At 35.8% G+C, this 23,279-nt stretch overlaps 1 protein-coding gene across 1 annotated transcript in view; it reads left to right on the forward strand.

Annotated features, from left to right (window-relative positions):
• LOC126828865 (suppressor of tumorigenicity 7 protein homolog) overlaps positions 1-23,279 on the forward strand; it is a 65,623-nt gene that overhangs the window by 31,311 nt on the left and 11,033 nt on the right. Inside the window, exons 3-8 of the mRNA XM_050558941.1 lie at positions 15,603-15,750; positions 16,854-17,024; positions 19,628-19,706; positions 21,195-21,249; positions 21,845-21,944; positions 22,733-22,830. Of these exons, the coding sequence (XP_050414898.1) occupies positions 15,603-15,750; positions 16,854-17,024; positions 19,628-19,706; positions 21,195-21,249; positions 21,845-21,944; positions 22,733-22,830 (651 nt within the window). The remainder of the gene's footprint in view (positions 1-15,602; positions 15,751-16,853; positions 17,025-19,627; positions 19,707-21,194; positions 21,250-21,844; positions 21,945-22,732; positions 22,831-23,279) is intronic.

Below are 23,279 nucleotides of genomic sequence, written 5' to 3' on the forward strand. Positions count from 1 at the left end.
TGGAGACAATTGTTATCTTGAAAGAAGGAAATCTAAGTTTGAATTCATTACCAGCTTAATATATGTTTAATAAAAACAGTGGCAAGCTCTAACTAGTCTTAAAGTGTATTAGAGAAAGAGAGTATCTTCACACCAGCCAGTTGATTTATTATGGCTTAATATCTCCCCATATCCCACTACTAATAGCACCATCATTTACCGATAGCTTTTCCCTTGGTTTATTAAACTGTCTACAAGAATAATGTCAAAGTTTGCTTTTACCCACTTTTTATGTCAAGAATAACCTAATATGGGTCTTAAAATACCAGAACTAGGAGCTGCTGCATCAGGAGTATAGTCATTTTGCGAGTTTCTCGTTTCAAGGCATGGGAGAGAAAAATCAATAGAGATATGTTGACGTCATCCAATCTATGTTTATGGCATTGATTTTCTTTAACTGGGTTCTGTATTAAACAAGGCATATTATTATAACCCTGAAAAATGAAATAGGAAACATGAGGAAAAACTCATATTTCAATTATCTTCTTACGTGAAGACGTCACAAATTTAAGATCATTAATAAATACTGAGTCTGAATCTTCTTTTAATTCACACTGTACTTAACACGCCGTTTATATGGGGTGCAGGACGGAGGCCTTAACAGTTAAAATTAGAAATAATAATAGGCTGTAGTGCTGCTGTCTGGGCACATACATGTGTATGTAGAAGGTTTAACCTCATTTCATTTCAATTTGTATACTGGTAGCTGGTACACATGGAGTTTATAACATCTTGAAGGAAGGGGTGTAGCAGCGTGGCCTCTCTTGGTACAGAGTACACATTGGCATGCACTTAGGGAACTCTTGACAGAATTCGAAATAATATATAGCTTAATGTAGGATATTAAACCCTCATTTCATTTCATTTTGTATACACATGCAGTTTATACCAAGTGTGGTTTATTCAGTAATTGATAGAATTTAAAGATGTAAGATTTTGATAAAAGAGTTGGCCATTATTGCTATACTACAGTTCAATAAAAAATAAATATTTTCTCAGGGAAGTTATTCATGTTTGAAGTTTTAATAAGATGTACATAGATAGTCAGGATTGTCAAGTACATTGTTACGATATTTAACAAAGTCTTGATTATCCATTTTAACATTAAATTATTAAATAGCGCAGGTATTCTATTCCATTTAATATCTCGGCCTTCTTTGATTATGTGCTGGTCATTTGAGTTATAAGTGTTGGAAGTTTTAACAAGATGTACCGTAGATAGTCACAATTGTCAAGTACATTGTTACGATAATTAACATAGTCTTGATTATCCATTTTAACATTAACTTTTTAAAAAGCACGGGTGTTTATTCCATTTGAATAAATGTCTAAAAAATAATTTATATAACATTTGAAGCCAGAAACAAAAACCTGCACTAGGCAGATTTAGTTCTTACATTATGCATCCTTAACATTTAAAATATCAGGATCAATATTATCCAGAATGTCTTTTGTTGCGTTAAAGTTCTAGAGATAAAAGTCTTCTTTTGTATAGTTAATCGGTAAAGTAATGGATGTTGGTGAGTGCAGTAAATTGTCTATTTTTATCTTTGAAGTGGGAGTTTGCTCAGGGAAGTAATAATTTATAAAACTAGGAAACTAGATATAATTTTCTTCTCTGCACCAGAACAAAATGAGTATATTTTAATTGCGTGGGACAGGAGAATACTCTCAATTTGAATGAGTTTTCGTCCACGAATTTCTTTAGATAACAATAACGGTGACATTTACTAGAATCGACTAGATTGAATATTCATGATATATGTCACTGGCAGTCCCTGAATTTGAGATTGTCTGTTACAAAGGATAGACATACGAGTGACAGTTAATTTTTAGATACAAAATAAAAAAAAATCTACTAAAAATGAAATGAAATGGGGTTTAACGTCCTACTGTTCTGCTCCTATACTGGGCTAATGAAGACGGGCATACGCCATACAGTGTGCTATGAGGGAAATTTTGCCCGGGCAGCGGCACTATCGCGTACTCTTATATCAAATTCCGACTGCCAAGGGATCTTTTACGTGCATTCCAATGTATACCTCGGTTTTTCGTCTCATCCAAAAGACTAGACAGCTGTCCTTGTCAGGCCCTCCGTTCTGCACCACTAACAAGGGGAAACCACGTCGGAAAATCCAGATGAACTTTCTCGGCCAATGCAGGGATCGAACACCCGACCTCCAGGCTAGCAAGCCAGCGTCTTAACCACCTAGCCACCGTACTAAAAACATTGCTGTATCTAAGCTTATTGAAATGTCAGGGGTTATCCATTAAATAGCCAACAAGTTCCTTAATAAAGGAGAATGATGAAATTTTGAACTTTTATAAATACTATGTATTATAAGGTCATGGTAGATAACTCAATTCGAACACTACGCTGTAAATACTATGTATTATAAGGTCAATGTAGATAACTCCATTCGAACACTACGCTGTAAATACTATGTATTATAAGGTCAATGTAGCTAACTCCATTCAAACACTACGCTGTAAAATGTAGATTATATTCTCATGTTTGGTAATATCTTTTGATGGGCCCCTTTTTTAATCCAGGGGGGTTGGATGGCAGAATGGTTAGCACGTGCGTGCTGTATCATAAGGCCTGTCATTGAATCAACTGGCGTGGTTTCAAATCCCCGGTTGTACGTAACAAGGAGTATGGTCGCCTGTCCAACCTCGTGGGTTTTCTCCGGGTCCTCCGGTTTCCTCCCACTGCTAAAGACCCATACGCGCAAGCAAATTATTGAAATAAAATTAAACCATATGTTAGTCCCGAAATAACCTAGTTTGTGTGTAGTGGACATTAAACCTCCCTCTCTCTCTCTCTCTCTCTCTCTCTCTCTCAATCCAATCTAAGTCGGGAGATTATCTACTGATCAACTTAAGTAGATTTTAGCGGGGATTTAGCCTTGAGTAATTAGATATTATCCCAACCCGATTAAAACACATCCTATTTCGTTTCGTTTTTTCTAGTTCAATATTTCGATTTGCTTGTCTTTGTAACCAACTTGAATTTTAATTCAATACGTTTTCTAGTCATTTTCTGTTCAATCATATTACATGTACATGTCAATTTTCAATCTGTATTTTTTATAGTCAATAAAGAAATCTCCGTGAAAGTCTTTACTACACTAGGATCGGGAAGAGTTGTTATATAAGCCGCATTCTGATTAGCCAATAAAACCACTAGAAATATCAACGCTGGTTGATTAATCAATGTCTGACATCATAGGGTCAAAAGTCGCACATATGACCTCTGACATGACCTTCCCTTACAACCGATCAGATATTCATGTAGTGTATAGGCCATCGAAAGTAGGGGATCACATGGCTAAGTGGGTAAGACGCTAGCTCGCTAGCCTGGAGGTCAGGTGTTCGATCCCTGCATTGGCCGAGAAAGTTCATCCAGATTTTCCGGCGTGGTTCTCCCTTGTCAGTGATGCAGGACGGAGGGGCTGACAAGGAAAGCTGTCTAGTCGATCGGATGGGAGGAAAAACCGAGGTCCCATGTACACATTGGCGTGCACGTAAAAGATCCCTTGGCAGTTGGAATTCGATATAAGAGTAGGTCGTAGTGCCGCTGTCCGGGCAAAATTTCCCTCATAGCACACTGTATGGCGTATGCCCGTCTTCATTAGCCCAGGTTAGGAGCAGAACAGTAGGACGTTAAACTCCATTTCATTTCATTTCATTTCCATCGAAAGTATAAAAAAACGAAATAAAATATAGATCTGTATCTTAATCAGATTGATTTTTGCCGAAAGATTCAATTTATGTTCCCAAGAATTTAATAAAGTTGACAGTATGTAGAAATATTAACATTGTTATCAGAATTGATTTTTTATACTCTGACATTTTCAATTGATTCATTGACGCTAAAATTAAATGATTAGTTTAATATTTTGCGAAGAGTTAGTATATTGCCAGCTATATGATTATTTCAAAGATAATAAGACTGTTGGCAAGGATGACAATTTATATAAAAATAATGAGTCAGTAATTTCAGTGTTTTGTTCAAGTAGAAATCAGGCCAGAGGCATGCACTTTCAGTTATGAGTTAATTTAGTTTCATAAGACAAGGCCAACTAGAAATGCAACTATTGATCAGCAGTACCATAAATAGTTCCAGGCGATGATAACAAAAAAATCAGAAATGACTTGAAAGGAATGACGACTCAATTTAAGTTAAAAAAAATTTCTATATTTTGACACGCATATTCTCTGTTATTGGAAGTTGAATTTATTATCATATGGAATTTATATGAAATGAAATGAAATGGGGTTTAGCGTCCTACTGTTCTGCTCCGACTGGGATAATGAAGACGGGCATATGCCATACACAGGGCTGTCGGTAATTTTTCACAGTTGATTAGCAGCACTGCTAATCAAAAAGTCCAATTTTGCCAAATTTGATTAGCAAATTTAAAAATTGATTAGCAGTTTTTCAGTTTGAACATAAAACACCTAAATAACAAGATATTACTTTAGTTCATAACAAATATGATTAGATTCCATTCTTACTATTCTTAGATTTTTTTAGCACTGCCACAAGTACTTGTGACAGTTTGTGAATGTGATGTAGACATTTAGTTAGGTCTTATGTCTAAAGCCAATTCTTAACAGTGACTTCCGAAGCCCCAATCATTTTAATTGTTATTTTTTGTTACGTTAGAAATCTTCGTTAGAAAACAATTTCGTCTGCTTTTTATCGTGTATTGCTACTTTTGTTAAATCGGGCGCACTTCGATTAACTAGACACACGCGATATTTTACGGGAATTTTTACTTTGATTTATCATTTTACAATACGTTAACATAATTTATTTTTTTATATTTTATTTACAATACGTGGGGGATACACTGGATTTATTTCTTTCAAAATGAATATGATATAATTACTTGATGTCTCGCAACGTGAGTGGTACTACCTGATTCCCTATTTCCGGTTTAATAGTCCTTATTCATAGAGTTATGTCCCTGTATTATATAGTACCGTATAATGAATTGTGTCTGGGTAGTTCGAGTAGAAAATGTCACTCGGAGAATTCAGTTTTGTTTATAAAATTTTATTCAACATTTTATACACGTTGAAAGTGTTGAAAAAGCCTTCTAGTCTTCAAATGCGGATTATCCTTGTGTCAATATCCAAAATGACAGGCATATTAATGATTCGCAGTTACTGCGAATCAAAAACTTTAGAGTTTAATTTTTGATTAGCAACGGACAAAATATGTATCGCAAATTGCGCTGCGATACTGGTTGTTGGCAGCCCTGGCCATACAGTGTGCTATGATGAGGGAAATTTTGCCAAGGCAGCGGCTCTACGCCTACTCTTAATTCTTATATCGAATTCCAAAACCCAAGGGGTCTTTTATGTGCACATCAGTGTATAGACAGGACCTCAGTTTTTCATACCATCCAAACGACTAGACACCTATCCTTGTCAGGCCATCCGTCCTGCACCACTGACAAGGGAAAACCACGTCAGAAAATCCTGATGAACTTTCTCGGCCAATGCAGGGATCGAATACCCGACCTCCAGCAAGCATCTCTGGAATTTATATACGCTGTATATGTAGTCTATTTGTTACAAATGTTCCACAGCAGCAATTAAAGGCTTCTGATCATCAATTGCATTTTTCAGTCAATATCATGGTTTTTTCATGGTTCAATCTAAACTAAAATGTACACAAATTGATTATTTAAAGTCTTTAACTCAATACCATCCACAGTCTTCGACATTGCAAACAAGACTTATTGGTCATTTTAAACCAACATTGATGTTGCTATCTTACCGTGAAAAGATGGGTTTCTGATATCAAATATTTCGAGGACCAGATGACAATCAGCAACTTCAGTATTTGAACACCAAGCAATTGACTCTTACGCAGTAACCACACATTAAAAAGGAAAAACAGATTGGATAGATGTCTGGAATGCTGACATTCAAAAACATAAATTTATGTTGTCAGGGCAATAGAAAAAGAATACGTGCAGACGGGATAAACAGAGCAATTTGAAAAATGTTTATTTTATATTTAAAGTCAACTTAAAATTACCAAAATTAAAAGAGATTAAAAAATAATGAGGAGAAAATTGGTTACCTCACTTCACAGCCATCTTATGATTATAAAAGTTATAAAAAGGTTTAAAATATATCGTGGTGAAAAATCATTTATTTCACACAAATTAAAAAAGGTTTCAAAAATATTTAGAAGAAATATTATTCACCTCACTTTAGAGTCAACCCAAGATTTAAAAAAGTTAAAAAGATTTTAAAAATATTGAAGAGAAGATTTATTTATTTCACACGCTTTTGAGTCATGCACAGTAGTAAATTGACATGATTAGACGATATTGAGAATAAACGCCCACATGAGATGTGAGACATCCGATTATATTTATATATGGTATTATTATACTGTTTTAGTCGCGATGCAACCAATGATGTATTACCGACATCCATATTGCAACAGTCCCGTTAAAAATGCCTTTCCACGTACAAGCTGTGAGATTTGATGACATATTTGGGCTAAAAAAAACCTATTCAAACTAATTGATCTATTAACAGTTTGCTTTAATATATCCCTCTAAAAATATTAAAATAGCAAAAAACTCCCACTAGCATCCTTGTTTGTCACCTCACTTGATTGAGGGAGGGTCCATTTATCATAAATATCGAAGCCTGTAATTTCATGATATATTTGGACTGAAAACATATTCAAAATAATTTATTTATCTTTTATCTTCTGGGATTATCCTTGGCCAACTTCTTTTCCTGCAGTTTAATCGCAGGGTTTCCCGTACGTTTAAGTCTTGGGGGGTTGGACGGCCGAATGGTTAGCACTTGCGCACTGTATCATATAAGGTCTGTCATTGAGTCAGCTGATGTGGTTCCGATTCCCCGGTTGTACTTGGCAAGGAGTAGAGTCGCCTGTCCAACCTCGTGGGTTTTCTCCGGGTTGTCCTGTTTCCTCCGACTGCTAAAGACCCCCACGCGCAAGCGAATTGTTGGAATAAAATTGAACCACGTGTTAATCCCATAAATACGTAGTTTGTGTCAAACTGTGTTGCTGCAAAAAAGTAGGCTGTTTAACCCCATTTTATTCAATCAAAAAGTTTAAACAACATAGTTGCCTAAAACACCTGCTTGCAATCGTCTGCCATCATAACACTAGCCCATCTATCGGCTTTTTAGAGAAGTATTTTGTAGTATATCGTAAAAAATCTGCGCTTCAATTTGAACTTGTGGGTGATTGCTCTCTTTTGTTTTTAAAGAGCGAAATCTGACTATTGCAGCTCTCTTTTTTTCGAGTTTCCAATGTTATATGAATCTTTATATAGACATTTACTCAAATAATTAACTTTCTAGGCAACCAGATGGCTTAGATATTTAATGGAATAGAACCTTTTTGCCATGTAACAGTTAATGATAAAATGGACAATCGAGAATTTGTTTATTGTACTTTACAATCAAGACTACTTTAATTGTCAAACTTTCAAGTTCAACTCATAACTTCACTCAGAATAAAGTAATTTAAAAGAAATTTTCAGTATATTCATTTTTCATTATCTATTTTTGAGCTGTTATGGCAGGAACAAATAGCTCTCTTTATCATAACCTTAAATAATGCATCTTAAATGAATTAAAATAAGAAAACTTTTTTCTGCCCGAGGTCCATACTAAACTAACACTGTCTGTCTACAACTACATGTAGCTCAGCTTGAGAATAGACACTAAGCTAGTTCACCGACATTTTAATTCCAAAATCGACGATTTTAGTCGAAAACAAGTATACTTTGATAATTTTGAGAAATATTTATTCCGCTTTAATTTGATATCATTGAAAAGGTTTATTTAGTCTTTGTACTAATTTTTATACCCCCATATTGAAATGTGGTCGAATATTGTCTTCGCCCCCGTCCATTGGTCCCGTCCGTTGGTCTGGCATCGACAATTGCTTGTAGATGCTCTAGAGGCTAAAGTTTATATCCGATTGACTTTAAATTTATACACAGTGTTTAAGGTCATGAGACGAAGAAGTCTAATGATTTTCAGCGATTTAGGATAATTACTGCCAAAGTTATGGCCCTTGATCACTTTGAAAAATCTTGTGACACTCTAGAGGCTAAAGTTATCATCCGATTGAATGCAGATTGATACAGACTTTAAGGTCTTGAGACGAACAAGTATATTGATTTTCAATGAATTTTGATTACTTGAACAGCTAAATCCATGATATTAAATGTTTCGTATGATTTTCTGATAATTAATTAATGAGTTGTTACTCTTAATCAGATTTTAGTGTATTTTAAATGTTTCATTACCAACAAAAGTAAAAAAATGTGACAACTCTTGTTGACTGCCCGGACGATTTAGCTGCTGTGGGTGTATGTTTTGTTGCCTGGCAACCTATCTTGGAAATGGTGGCAGGCCCGAGGTCCAGTCTGTCTAAAATTCCATTGAGATTATTTTTGGTATTTTTATTTTTTTGTGGCTTTAACTCAAGAAAATTGACAATTTTGTTGACAACCGCCGCCGTTTTAATTATATTTATCAAGATGCTTTTAGCATATTGAAAAAAAAAAAGGGAAAATAGAGAATGTTTAGCCTACAGTAAATGTCTACTATAAAACATAGACATATATTCTTCCGTCACATGGATGAGGGGTTTTATATTCTGTTGTTTGTGTTATTAGCTGGAAGCTATTTCTACCACAGGAAATCTACGGTATTATTCTGTCTGGTGTGAGATTCCCGAAAGGATTATGCCAACCTTTTCTTTTCACCTCCACACAAATCACAAACGTATAATTATTTGTTTAATGTCCGTAAGTGTACGTAACGGAAATGAATAGAATGTATACAATTTGGATAAAATCAAATACATTTACATGTACATAAATACAGCGAAATCGGACGGAATAAACTTTTGACATTATTTCTTGAGTTCATACGGATTGCTGGTTCATGCATGTTCAGATTGCTAGACTTCTGTGAGCGAGTTATTGTTGAATGAGCTGATAGTTAGTTTATTGTCTAAGTGCCTGGTTAGAAGAGTCCATTTTAGTTTGCTTTCTTTTACCTTTTCCAGGTTATTTGTATCTTTGTATGTCCAGTTGTTACTTATTGAGTCTCGTTAATGCAGTCTGTTAAATTTTATTTATGTGTCATGCATGTGCGTTGGCGGCTTCTGAGAAATTTTCAATCATGTCTACAATATAGATCTGTATAAGAGGAATAACTTTAAAATCCAAAAACTTTAGAATCGATTTTGGAAGGAGAAAATTACATGTATATCCACATCATTTTATGATCCTTTATTGATCGTGGATTTTTGTCCATCTCACTTTCAAAGAAAGCTGGGGATTATGGTATTAAAATGGATTCATTAAACCAAATGTCCGTCCAGCCGTCTTTTTGTCACACTTTTTGGGACACACTTGACTAATTGATGAACATTTGTTGTTTAAAGGAGCTAAGTCTCTTAACTTAATATTTTTCATAATATTCAAAATCAAAAACACGAATTAGAATTCAATATTAATCAATTTCAATCAATATTGATGTTGTTATGTTGCCGTGACAGGATCCTAATATCCAATATTCAAGACATAATTGTCATTTTATAATCAGTACACAAGTCCTGTACCCTATGGTTTCCGGTGCCATTTTGTAATGAACAAATAAAAATATATTCTACACTACAATGTAGACGTAATTAGTAATGGCTGATTCACAAACGACAAAATAATAATTTAAAAAATGTGTAGAATGCACTAAGCAGGCATAAATGACTGCCGTTCAATTTGAACTGTTCACATATTTCACCGAACATAATTGATAAGAAATTACAATATTGTTTTTATAAATTGAATATAAATCACTTAACACACATTCATAGTACATTAATTGATGTGCTTTTAGAACCATCTGTCTATTTCAAGGTTCCAAAAAATAGAGCCACATGCCCTTTAATCTAAACAGAGATAAGCAATTTGATTGTTTGAGACACTTTTGGACAATATAATAACTATAACTCTTGCTTCTAATTAAGGAAGAGTGTTCTTTCATTCATGACCATAACTTATTAAAACTCCCTAGAAACATAGGAGTGGGGGTTGTAGACGGAGTCAAACTTGTTAAACTATCTTAAAATATATAATGGCATAAACAGTTATAATACTTCAAATGTGTCTACCAGTAAACCTGGGTTTACATGTTATATTTATAGCACGCCTTTCATGAGATAACAGGTTTCGTTCTCTGTATGATTTCTGCTAAAACAGGTGTAAACTAGCAAAAGTGTGCAATAACACTGAAAATGTCTAGTTATTGCACGGTTAAGCTCCACCAAGAGCGAAAACAATCTGCTTATTGAAATGAAATAAAATGAAATGGGGTTTAACGTCCTACTGTTCTGTTCTGGGCTGATGAAGACGGGCATCGCACGGTTAAGCTCCACCAAGAGCGAAAACAATCTGCTTATTGAAATGAAATAAAATAAAATGGGGTTTAACATCCTACTGTTCTGTTCTGGGCTGATGAAGACGGGCATGCGCCATACAGTGTGCTACGAGGGAAATTTTCCCTGGACAGCAGTGCTATGGCCTACTCTTATATCGAATTCCAACTGCCAAGGGATCTTTTACGTGCACGCTGATGTGTGTCAGACCTCGGTTTTACGTCCCATCCGAATGACTATACATTGTCCCTTGCCAGACCCTCGGTCCTCCACCAATGACAAGGAGGAACCATGCCGGAAAATCCTGATGAACTCCCTCAGTCAACACCGGGATCGAACACGGGACATCCAGGTTAGTGAGCCAACATCTTACTCACTTAGCCACCGTGGCTCCTATATTTATGTCAGGAGATTTTCTGTGTTACATTTGTTTTTGTTATGATGATCTCCGTACTTAGAATAAAACGCTTCAAGGCGACTTGTCAATATAACCACTTGCACCTGTATCGACTTATACTAATACCATGCACGATAAACAATCACAACAATTCACATTTAAAAACCTTTAACTTTAAATTTAAACATATGTTATGTAAGAGCTAAACCTGCCTATTACAGGTCTTTATTTAGGCTTTAAATGTTATATAAACTGTTAGACATTTATTAACATGACAAGCCCATAATCAACTCACTAGTGCATATAATTAATGAGATTTATTTCCAATAAAAGTATGGCAATTTTGGTATATATGGAAAGTAAAAGTAAAGATATCCAATCTTACTAGAAAAATACTGGATTCCCCGAAAAACACTCATGGAGCGTATACAGGACAAAAATGTAAGGGTAACCCGACGAATTAGGATTCGATATTTGTAATAAATAGTAAGCGATTAAAGACATCGTCTTGTGTATGCAATGAATCCTCCTCTGACTTCCAAGAGAGGTAGGTCACGTGACGTAAAAATGACCGGGTTTGATTGAATTTTTATAGCAGGGCATTCCTTCGCAATTACAATGTTTGAGAAGGATTTGAAGCAAAATTATGACAAATTAATTAGTTTGAATATGTTTTTAGTCCATTTATACCATTAAATCACCCAGTTTGTACGCGGGAATGTATCTTTAAATGGAGATTTAAAAATTTAATGATAAAATTAATAAACGAGACTTAAGTCTCCCGAACAGGAGGTCATAAATAGCTAGAATGTCAATGTCCTCCCTTTCCCTCTCCTCTCTCCCCCCCACCCTCTCTCAAAAAAATAGTACAAAGTGTATATTATTGCAAATTATAAAAATGAAGCTTTGATTTATGTTAACAAAACTAAAATGTGATATATTATTGCAAATTGTAAAAATGAAGCTTTGATTTATGTTAACAAAACTAAAATGTGATATATTATTGCAAATTGTAAAAATGAAGCTTTGATTTATGTTAACAAAACTAAAATGTGATAAACAAGTTTTATTTATGTTCTACATGTAGTTTAATGGTGCAGTATTGAGTGTCAGACCAACGAGCATCGGGCCATCAATTCACTGTAACACGGGTATCATATAAACTTGTTTTACATGTAATATCAAAACTTTGTTTAAAAATTCGTAAAAATCATTTAAAGCGAGAATTTCATATTTTCAAAGAAAGTCAAAACATAATTATTTCTATGTCTTTTGCTCAATAGGTTGTCAACTCACTATTATACGATCATAGGTATCATTCTCACACTTAAAAATCATTCACCCCGGAAATGATAACACAATTACCTCCCTTGTTTTTTTATTCCCCCAATGAAATAGCTATCTTTATTTGCCAATTTCTCAACTGGCAATAGTTAATTATAGGATTAATAGGATTATTCTTTAACAAGGTAGGACTTTATAGATATCATCTATTTTAAGGCTTTATTTAATACATTTTAAAAATATAACTTAAAAATATGAAATAATCGCTTTAAAATCAGTCAGCTTTAAATTGGACACAAGTACAAATTAGATGATTTTGAGTGATTTTAAATGATATTTACGAATTTTTTGAAAAAAGATTTGATATTAAACGAATATGAAAGAAATTAGTGCTAGATACACAAGATTAAATGATTCCCGGGTTACAGTGCAACATGTTTCCATTAAATTCTGACCACAAATTTATCTCCTACTGACAGGGGTTGTTGGGTGGCCGATTGGTTAGCACGCACGCGCTGTATCATACGGTCTGTCATTGAGTCAACTAGCGGGGTTGCGATTCCCCGGTTGTACGTGACAAGGAGTAGGGTCGCCTGTCCAACCTCATGGGTTTTCTCCGGGTCCTCCGGTTTCCTCTCACTGCTAAAGACCCCTACGCGCAAGCGAATTATTGAAATAAAAATGAACCCTGTGTTAGTCCCGAAATGACCTAGTTTATGTTGAGTGGACATTAAACCCTCTCTCTCTCTCTCTCTCTCTCTCTCTCTCTCTGACATTATCAAAAACATGGATTAAAATACTACAATGTTAAAAGCATTGATTATTATTAGACTAGGGCCGGTCAGAGTCAGACTACTTTAACAGGTTGATATTATTAGATGATGAGAATAATTACTTGTATCTATATATATCTTGTCTAGACTGTCAACCCTACTCAAATTATTAACACTCTATTCTTGACAGACAGATAGATGAGATATTCATTATATTATAACAAAGGTTCAAATCTTTTCTCTTTAGGGGGGTTGGATGGCCAAATGGTTAGCATGTGTGTACTGTAAATGTCTGTCAATGTCATTGAGTCAATTGGCGTGGTTTCGAATCACCGGTTGTACGTGAGTAGGAGTAGGGTCGCCTGTCCAACCTCGTGGGTTTTCTCCATGTCCTCCGGTTTCCTCCCACTGCTAAAGACCCCTACTCGCAAGCTAATTATTGAAATAAAATTGAATCATATGTTAGTCCTGAAATGACCTGGTTTGTGTTGAGTGGACCTTAAACTCTCTCTCTCTCTCTCTCTCTCTCTCTCTCTCTCATTTATATCAAGGTTTTGTATAGGTACATTATGTTATAAATGTACCATACAACAATAGAACGAATCAAAATTTGATTGCTTCATAGTAATGCTGTACCATTTATAGACCATTTATAGACGCTGGCTCGCAAGCTTGGGGGTCTCCGGTTCTCTCCAGGTGTTGGCCGAAAAAGTTCCTCAGGATTTTATGGCGTGGTTTCCCCTTGTCAGTGGTGCAGGACAGAGGGCCTGACAAGGACAGCTGTCTAGTCGTTCGGATGGGATAAAAAAAAACTAAGTAGGCTGTAGCGCCGCTGTTAGGCCAAAATTTCTCTCATAGCACAGTGCAAGGCATATGACTGTCTTCATTAGCCCAATAGCACATGACACAATTGTATGGAATTCAAGTTACTTAAAGGATTTATTTCAGCGACGTTTCGACGAGGGTTCTCCCGTCTTTATCAAGCAAAGAGAGAGAGAGAAATGAGGTTTAACGTCCACTCGACACAAACTAGGTCATTTCGGGACTAACATATTATGGTTTAATTTTATTTCAATAATTCGCTGAGCGTAGGGGTCTTTAGCAGTGGGAGGAAACCGGAGGACCCGGAGAAAACCCACAAGGTTGGACAGGCAACCCTACTCCTTGTCTTTAGTACAAATGAAGATATATATAGTTAATTCATTAGCCCAGTCGTTAGTTGGATTTTAGTCTTCCTTTTATTTCCATGTATAGACAAATTATAGGAAATGAAAATTATCGATGTCAATCTCGAAATAAAGATTGCCTCTTTGTTAGTGAAGTAAAAATGTAGTCAGACTGGGTTGATGAGGATATGACAAGGCTTGTCACTCATATTAATGGACAGGTCAATAAACTTTATTGATCTTACTACTAGGTTTCAAGATAAATACGGGTATTAAAAATTACTTGTATTGAGTTATAAGACATTCGCTTCACCAGAAGAACTCTCTTTCAAAGTGCTGTGAAAACGTGGACGTCATGGGTATAGGATACGTGTATGTACTAATGGCTTTTATTACATCTTGGAAAAGGAAATTAAATTAGGTTTAATTATGGGTTAATATCTTTAATTTTTGCTCCATCTGGACTAATGATAGGAGCAATTTATTAGTCCATATGGAAACATTAGGTCTACTTTTATTTCGATTAAAAATGCTGCCAAAGGTATTCACATTCATGACCAGGTTTTTAGAACCATTCTAATAACTAGACACACCTCCCTGAATCTATCTATTTGTTAAGGCCAGCTCAATTTTCGTCAAGGTCGCTGATATGTAAATAAGGTTAGGGCATGTGATTGTTGGCGAGATTGTAGGTTGGGGTTAGGATAATTATTAGGTCCAGGGTTAGGGTAAGGGTTGGGTTTAGGGGCTAACCCTGTTTACATTTTGTGACTTTTGACCAAACTTGGAGTTGGCCTTATCAAATAGATCTGAGATCAACTCATTACCTCCAGATTAGTAGAGAGAGAGAGAAATGGGGTTTAACGGCAACTCGACACAAATTAGGTCATTTCGGGACTAACATATGGTTTAATTTTATTTCAATAATTCGCTTGCGCGTAGGGGTCTTTAGCAGTGGGGAGAAACCGGAGGACCCGGAGAAAACCCACGCGGTTGGACAGGCGACCCTACTCCTTGCCACGTACAACCGGGGATTCGAAACCACACTCCAGATTAGTAAGCCAGCGCCATATTTGCCGGGCACCCATTTTGTGAAAAATCAGCTCTTCACACTATGAATAAGTGAGTAAGTGAGTAAGACGCTGGCTCACTAGCCTGGAGGTCGCGTGTTCGATCCCTGCATTGGCGGAGAAAGTTCATCAGGATTTTCCTTCGTGGTTTCCCCTTTTCAGTGGTGCAGGATGGAGGGCCTGACAAGAACAGCTGTCTAGTTGTTCGGAGGGGACGAAAAACTGAGCCGTGCACGTAAAAGATCCCTTGGCAGTTGGGATTTGATATAAGAGTAGGCCATAGTGCCGCTCCCCAGGCAAAATTTCTCTCATGGCACACTGTATGGCGTATGCCCGTCTTCATTAGCCCAGTCGGAGCAGAACAGTAGGACATTAAACTCCATTTCATTTCTAATATTATATTTTCAGATATTTGAATGGTGGTATTTTAAGAAGTATGGTACATCATTTATAGAGCAAGTTTCATTAAATCATATTTCTCCGTTACTATGTGGCAGTGACAATGCACCAGAAACCACAAACCCTACAAATACCACACAACAACAGACAATACCAGGTCAGTATTAATAGATTACACAATACAATACACCACAACCCTTACAAATACTACACAATAACAGGCTATACAAGGTCAGTTTTCATAGATTACACAATACACCACAGCCCTTACAAATACTACACAATACCAGGTCAGTATTCATAGATTTCACAATGCACCACAGCCCTTACAAATACTACACAATAACAGCCTATATCATGTCAGTATTCATAAATTTTACAATACACTATGATCCCTATAAATACTACACAATACCAGGTCAGTATTCATAGATTTCACAATACACCACAACCCTTAAAAATACTACACAATACCAGGTCAGTATTCATAGATTACACAATACACCACAATCCCTACAAATACCACACAACAGGCTATACTAGGTCAGTATTTCTAGATAACACAATACACCACAGTCTCTACAAATACCAGGCCAGTATTCATAAATTATACAATACATCACAGCCCTTACAAATACCACACAACAACAGACAATACCAAGTCAGAATTCATAGATTACAAGGTGGGGTGGTATATTGCAATAAATAATGAAATATTAATACCAGTATATTGAAAATTTCAAGCAAATTACTTTATTTTGTGTGATGTTATGAGTGTTTGACAGAATATAGCGTAGATTGTTTCAAGTCTTGATCATCTGTTTTATCGTTAAACTCTTAAATGGCTGCGATATCGCGGAGAGCTGATTATGAGCTTGTCATGTGAATAAATGTCAAAACAATGATTTATAAAATTTGAAGCCATTAAATGACCTGCAATAAGCAGAATTAGCTCTGACATAATGCATCTTTCATATACATTTACCATATTGGATGTGGTTCAGGATGGAGGGCCTGATAAGGACAGCTGTCTAGTCATTCAGATGGGACAAAAAAAAAACAGCATGCACGTTAAAGATCCCTTTGCAGTTGGAATTAGATATAAGAGTAGGCCATAGTGCCACTGCTCAAGTAAAATTTCCCTCATAGCACACTGCATGGCGTATGCCTGTCTTCATTAGCCCAGTCACAGTAGGACATTTCCATATTGGATGGTTATATCGGTTTATATATTAAATGTTTCTATATTTCATCTTGTAGACTGTAAGTTATGGCGGAACCCACTGAATTTATTTCGAGGTTCAGAATATCAGAGATTTCAGTGGGCAACTAATAAAGAACCTCTAACATATTATGATATGAATTTATCAGCTCAGGATCATCAGACGTTCTTTACCTGTGAAGCAGATGCAGGGAAAGCTGAATATGAGAGTAAGTTATTTCACTACAATATGTGACCCGTGATAACAAAATGATTCGGAAGTCACACGTCATTGTTTACAATATTTGAACAATAATTTCAAAATATGCGAAAAATATATGATAAAATTAGTGTGCTTTATTTGTCTAATCTAAACTTTTACTTTTCATGCTATATTTTTGTTCACATCATAAAAGATTTCCAAGTCATTTTGCTATCATGCTCCACTTATGTAGTTTCATTTTGTATATCGAATTTTAACCTAATTGAGTCATTATAATTTATGGTAGAGTGGTTTCCCCTAATTATCAACCAGCAAAGTGTATTGATTATACAATTTACTTAGTTTTTAGGATAGGACAAAAAACTGAGGTCCTGTGTACATATTGACCTTTACGTAAAAGAATCGTGGCAGTTGAAATTTGATATAAGAGTAGGCCATAGTGCTGCTGTACGAGCAAAATTCACTCATAGCACGCTGTATGGCATATACCCGTCTTCAGTAGCCCAGTCGGTGCAGAACAATAAGATGTTGATAAAACCCATTTCAATTCATATGTGTTGATTTTACGAATGCTATCTAGATCTATATCTATGATATCGCAACTGTAGAGCAGACATTAAAATAACTGGACATGATTTGCAGTTTGCGGAAAATATTGAATTTCTCACAACTTAATCCACACTAATATGTACTCAGACTGATTCATTGATATTTAAATTCACAAAACAAAATCAAAATATTAATGGTAGATAAAATACCAGCTTGGTTGGAATCAATCAGATCAAAGAATTTGAACCATCCGCCGCTACGACTACTGTGCTCGATAACGACAAGATAATTGCCTCATAATTTTTATACGCCCACATTGAAATGTGGTTATATATTGTCGTCTCCGCCTGTCGGTCCGGCGTCCACAAGCTAAAGTTAACATCTGATTGATTTTAAATTTATGCACAGTTTTTAAGATCATGAGATGAAGAAGTCTATTGATTTTTAGCAATTTCCGGTAATTACTGCCAGAGTTATGGCCCTTGATCACTTTGAAAAATCTTGTGGACGCTCTAGAGTCTAGAGTTAATATCCGATTAACTTTAAATTTATACACAGTGTTTAAGGTCATGAGACGAAGACGCCTATTGATTTTCAACGATATCCGATAATTACTGCCAGAGTTATGGCCCTTGATCATTTTGAAATATCTTGTGGACGGTCTAGAGGCTAAAGTTAATATCCGATTGACTTCAGATTTATACACAGTGTTTAAGGTAGTGATCACTTTGAAAAATCTTGTGGATGCTCTAGAGACCAAAGTTATCATCCGATTGACTTTAAATTGATAAACAGAGATTAGGGTCTTGATACGAACAAGTATATTGATTTTCAATGAATTTTGATAACTTGAACAGCTAAATTCATGGTGTTAAATGTTTCGTATACTAAACGTTAGCATGGGGCAGAACTAAAAGCCAAACAAATATTCTAATGATTTTCTTAATGAGTTGTTACTCTTAATCAGATTTTAGTGTATTATAAATGTTTCATTACTGACAATAGAAAAAACATGTTGACTGCTCGGACGACTTAGCTGCTGTGGGAGTATGTTTTGTTGCCTGGCAGCCTGTCTTTGTATAAGCTTCAAAATGTCGTCCAAATAATTAAGTAGCTGTTTTTCCATAAGTGTGTGTGTTACAGTTTGTTGACAAGACAATGATTGTTAAACATTACTTCTATTAAACTCAGTAATTGTATTCCATCAAGTTTTTTATATTTTTTTAATGTAACCAATTACAAAAATGGCACTTAAACGATTAATTGTATCTTTTCCCTAAAGACTATCATGTTCTGAATTGGCAATTATAAAAGTTGTCGGTTTAATAATTTTTATGTTTCCATGGAAACAAATTGGTTTACAAATAATATTCCAGAGGAAATCTCAGTAACTGTTTAGAAACTTTGTTCATGCATCAAGCTATTGTGTATAATACACATAGATATGATTTTTGCTAATTAGAAAATTCGTAAGTGAATGATTTTTTGTTTCCATAGAAACAAATATGACTCAGTTTTTGGTAGAAAGTTAATATTAAGGAACAGTTCAAGAGACAACACATCAAACTTCAACAGTAGTTGTGAAAATTCTCATTTGAATAATTTTCTGTTTCCGAACTGGGCTAATGAAGAGGGGGCATATGCCATACAGTGTGCTATGACGGAAATTTTTCCCGGACAGCGGCGATACGGCCTACTCTTATATCGAATTCCATCTGTTATGTGTACATGGGACCTCGGTTTATCATCCCATCCGAACGACTAGACAGCTGTCTTTGTCAGGCCATCACTGACAAGGGGAAACCACGCCGGAAAATCTGGATGAACTATCTCGGTCCCATGTAGGGCCTACACATTGGTGTGCACATACACATTGGTGTGCACATAAAAGATCCCTTGACAGTTGGAATTCGTTATAAGAGTAGGCCATAGTGCCGCTGTCCGGGCAAAATTTCCCTCATAGTACACTGTATGGCGTATGCCCGTCTTCATTAGCCCAGTTCAGAGCAGAACAGTAGGACGTTAAACCCCATTTCATTTATCTTGTGTTTATATTTGTAGTTATGCAGATGGCGTGGAGAGAGCGGAATCCTCAAGCTAGAATAAAAGCAGCACATGAAGCATTAGAAAAAAATCCTGAGTAAGCAAATTAATGTTTAATGTGACCTTGTGACCTGGTTGTTAAGACTATTTCTAAAGACAGCTTAATGTCAAAATAACTTTTCCAATCACTAATTGCTGTATCATTCTCTTTAAAATGCAGATGTGACGTCATCCCTTGATGTTGATATTCGATTATTCTATCATATTATATTGTGATTTAGTAGTTTAAAGATGGGTTCCCGCGTACAAACTGGGTGATTTAATGGTGTATATGGACTAAAAACATATTCAAACTAATTAATTTGTCATAACTTTGCTTTAAATCCTTCTCAAACATTGTAATTGCGAAGGAATGTGCTGCTATAAAAATTTGATCAAACCAGGTCATGTTTACGTCACTTTGACTTACCTCTCTTGGAAGTCAGAGGAGAATTCATTGCATACATAAGACGATGTTGTCTTTAATCGCTTACTATTTATTACAAATATCGAATCCTAATTAAATTCTTGGATTATCCACTGCCCACGTCTTTTTCCATGATTTTTTATCTCAGAATGTGTTGTGTGTCTAACTCTTCATAAAGTTTATCAACTTGTACATCAAGCACTCAATGTTCGCATGTAACCTTTGACATCACGCGTGTATTTCTAATCATCGGGCTGTCGATTAGAGGAACCCTTACATTTTTGTCCTGTATGCGCTCCATGAGTGTTTTTCGGGGAATCCAGTATTTTCCTAGTAAGATTGGATATCTTTACTTTCCATATATACCAAAATTACCATACTTTTATTGGCAATAACCACCCGATAAATACTTTTCTGGGAACCCATCTTTAAGAGTTCTAAATGAGACATTGTATAATATTTTGCATAATAAATATATTTGGCCTCATGTAGCATCAACATGTCTCCTTCACAACCATTAAACCACACACGTGTTTGCACTCACAAAATGCAGGTTAAACTCATATCAGGGGAGGTAATGCCTGTATTAAATTAAAGGGAGATCAATCCTGAAGAAATACACTTGACTCCATATATAAGACCCAGCTCACCAATTATTCCTACGCCGTCACCCACGAAACAAGGGCCAAAGTTATTTTTAAATCCCTCTCTCCCTCCCCCCCCCCCCCATTTGCATAGCAATCTTTGTTGACGTTTAGGTGTAGAATCGAAGAAAAGGGTTTTCTTCCAGGTTTTGGTGAATATTTATGATTTTGAGACAGAAGAATATGAGGGTTAAGAGGTTGGTTAGGTTGAAATGTAGGGTGGAAAATTGCATATTTGCTAATCTCTACTTCAGTTTATGTATCTCAAATTTTCCATGATAAACCTCATACGTGCTTTTGAGCAAGAGATTGCCATATATTGCTCCATCTGTTTTAGAAAGCATTCTACCCAACGAAAATTTGGGAAAAAGTTAGAGCCGATCTAAGAGATGAGTATTAACATTAAAATCAATGGAGAAATTATTGGTGATCTGTGGCCATATCATTTTACTCTTCATAATTTATTTATTTCTAGATGTGTACCAGCTTTGATATTATTAGCAGAAGAAGAAACAACTACTATATTAGATGTGAGTTATTTCCCTTTATATTCTTTGGATTGAGTTTTGAAGCTCATTTTCGACACTGTCTGCAACTACTGCTCCCTAGAGCTAGTATACGATATTTAAATAGTTAACAGCTTTCACAGGACTCATGCAATTATGGGAGCTAGTGGGAGCAGTAGTTATTGACAGTCTAATGGTTAATTTCTATAGATTTTAGACTGTTTGTTCATATTCCATTTAGCAGAACAGTAGGACGTTAAACCCCATTTCATTTCATTTAAGGTTCTTCAAATGCGTAAGTGAATAATGCTTTGGCTCGCTAACCTGGAGTTTCTGGGTTGGATCCCAGCGTTGGCCAAGAAAGTTCTACAAGAGTTTATGGCGTATTTTGCCCTTGTCAGTGATGCAGGACAGAGGGCAATGCAAAGCGTCTAGTTGTTGACATTCACATAAAGAACGCTTGACAGCTGGAATTTGAAATAACTCACTGATCAACAGCCCGAATGGAGCAGAATAATAGCATGTTTAACCCCATTTCATTTCAAATATGTAACCCTAACTGAACGACATATAATCAAAAGACATTTGCATAACTTTGATAACATTTTATGTATTTTAGAGTGAGAAATTTTTAAAACAAGCATATAAAATAGTTGAAGGAAATTATAAGAAAACTGTACCTAGTCAACATATGACACCACAACAAGAATCTGTACACAGTAAGTACTACTCTCACCTTTTCTTTCTCTGTCTTTATTATCCTGGTGGTCGGTTGGATGGCCGAATGGTTAGCACGTGTGTGCTGTATCATAAGGTCGGTCATTGAGTCAACTGGCGTGGTTTTGATTCCCCGGTTGTACGTGAGTAGGAGTAGGGTCGCCTGTCCAACCTCGTGGGTTTTCTCCATGTCCTCCGGTTTCCTCCAACTGCTAAAGACCCCTACTCGCAAGCGAATTATTGAAATAAAATTGAACAATGTGTTAGTCCCGAAATGTCAAGTGGACTTTAAACCCCATTTCTCTCTCTTTTACCAACATCAATTCTGGTGCTGCCTGAGATTTTCAAGTCTTCTGGTTTCCTCTGGTCAGCCTGGCACGGAACAACATCTAGTCATTCGGATGGGACGAAAAAACCAAGGTCCTGTGTATACATGTACCATATGTAGCAGGCAAAAGCTTCCCTGGCAGTTAGAAATTCAATTTTCTCTAATAGCATGCAGTATGGTTTCCTCTGGTCAGTGATGCATGACCAACAGCCTGGCAAGGAACAGTGTAGTCATTCAGATGGGATGAAAAAAACAAAGTCCTGTGTATGCATGTACCATATGTAGCATTCAAAAGATTCCCTGACCGTTAGAAATTGAAATTTCCCTAATAGCATACAGAATGACCTATATACCCATCTTTAATAGCCCAGTTGGTTAAAAAGAAAAAAAAAAGTAAAATACTAAACCACATTTCATAAATTTCATTAGTTGTATATATTTAATTGTCTATATATTTTACAGGAAGAGATAATAATTTAGTTGTATATATAAAAAGAAGATTAGCAATGTGTGCTAGAAAACTTGGCAAAATAAAAGAAACTATTAAAATGATGAAAGATGTACGTTTTGACTGAAATCTCATTAATTTATGTTCTGTTATGAATTAATTTTAATAAGATATAGGAGAATTTGTTCACTATTGTTCACTATGGTCAGCAGCTTCCTGTGGCCATTTTTCTCATAGATCATTCTTATAATAATTTTTCCAACATGGTTTCCCCTTGTCATTGGTGCAGGGCAGAGGGCCTGACAAGGACAGCTAGCTAGTCGTTTGGATGGGACAGAAAAATCGAAGTCCCGTGTATATATTGGCGTGCACATAAAAGATCCCTTGGCAGTTGGAACTCTATATATGTATGGTGTATGCCTGTCTTCGTTAGCCCAATCGGAGTAGAACAGTAGGACATTAAACCCCATTTCATTTCTTATAATAAATACATAATGACAATTCGTTATTGGTCAATATGGTTGCTATTCTCAGAAAGTTTCTGTGGCGTAATGACCCACA

The sequence above is a fragment of the Patella vulgata genome, chromosome 7 (assembly GCF_932274485.2).
Source record: "Patella vulgata chromosome 7, xgPatVulg1.2, whole genome shotgun sequence".
NCBI classification, from domain to species: domain Eukaryota; kingdom Metazoa; phylum Mollusca; class Gastropoda; family Patellidae; genus Patella; species Patella vulgata.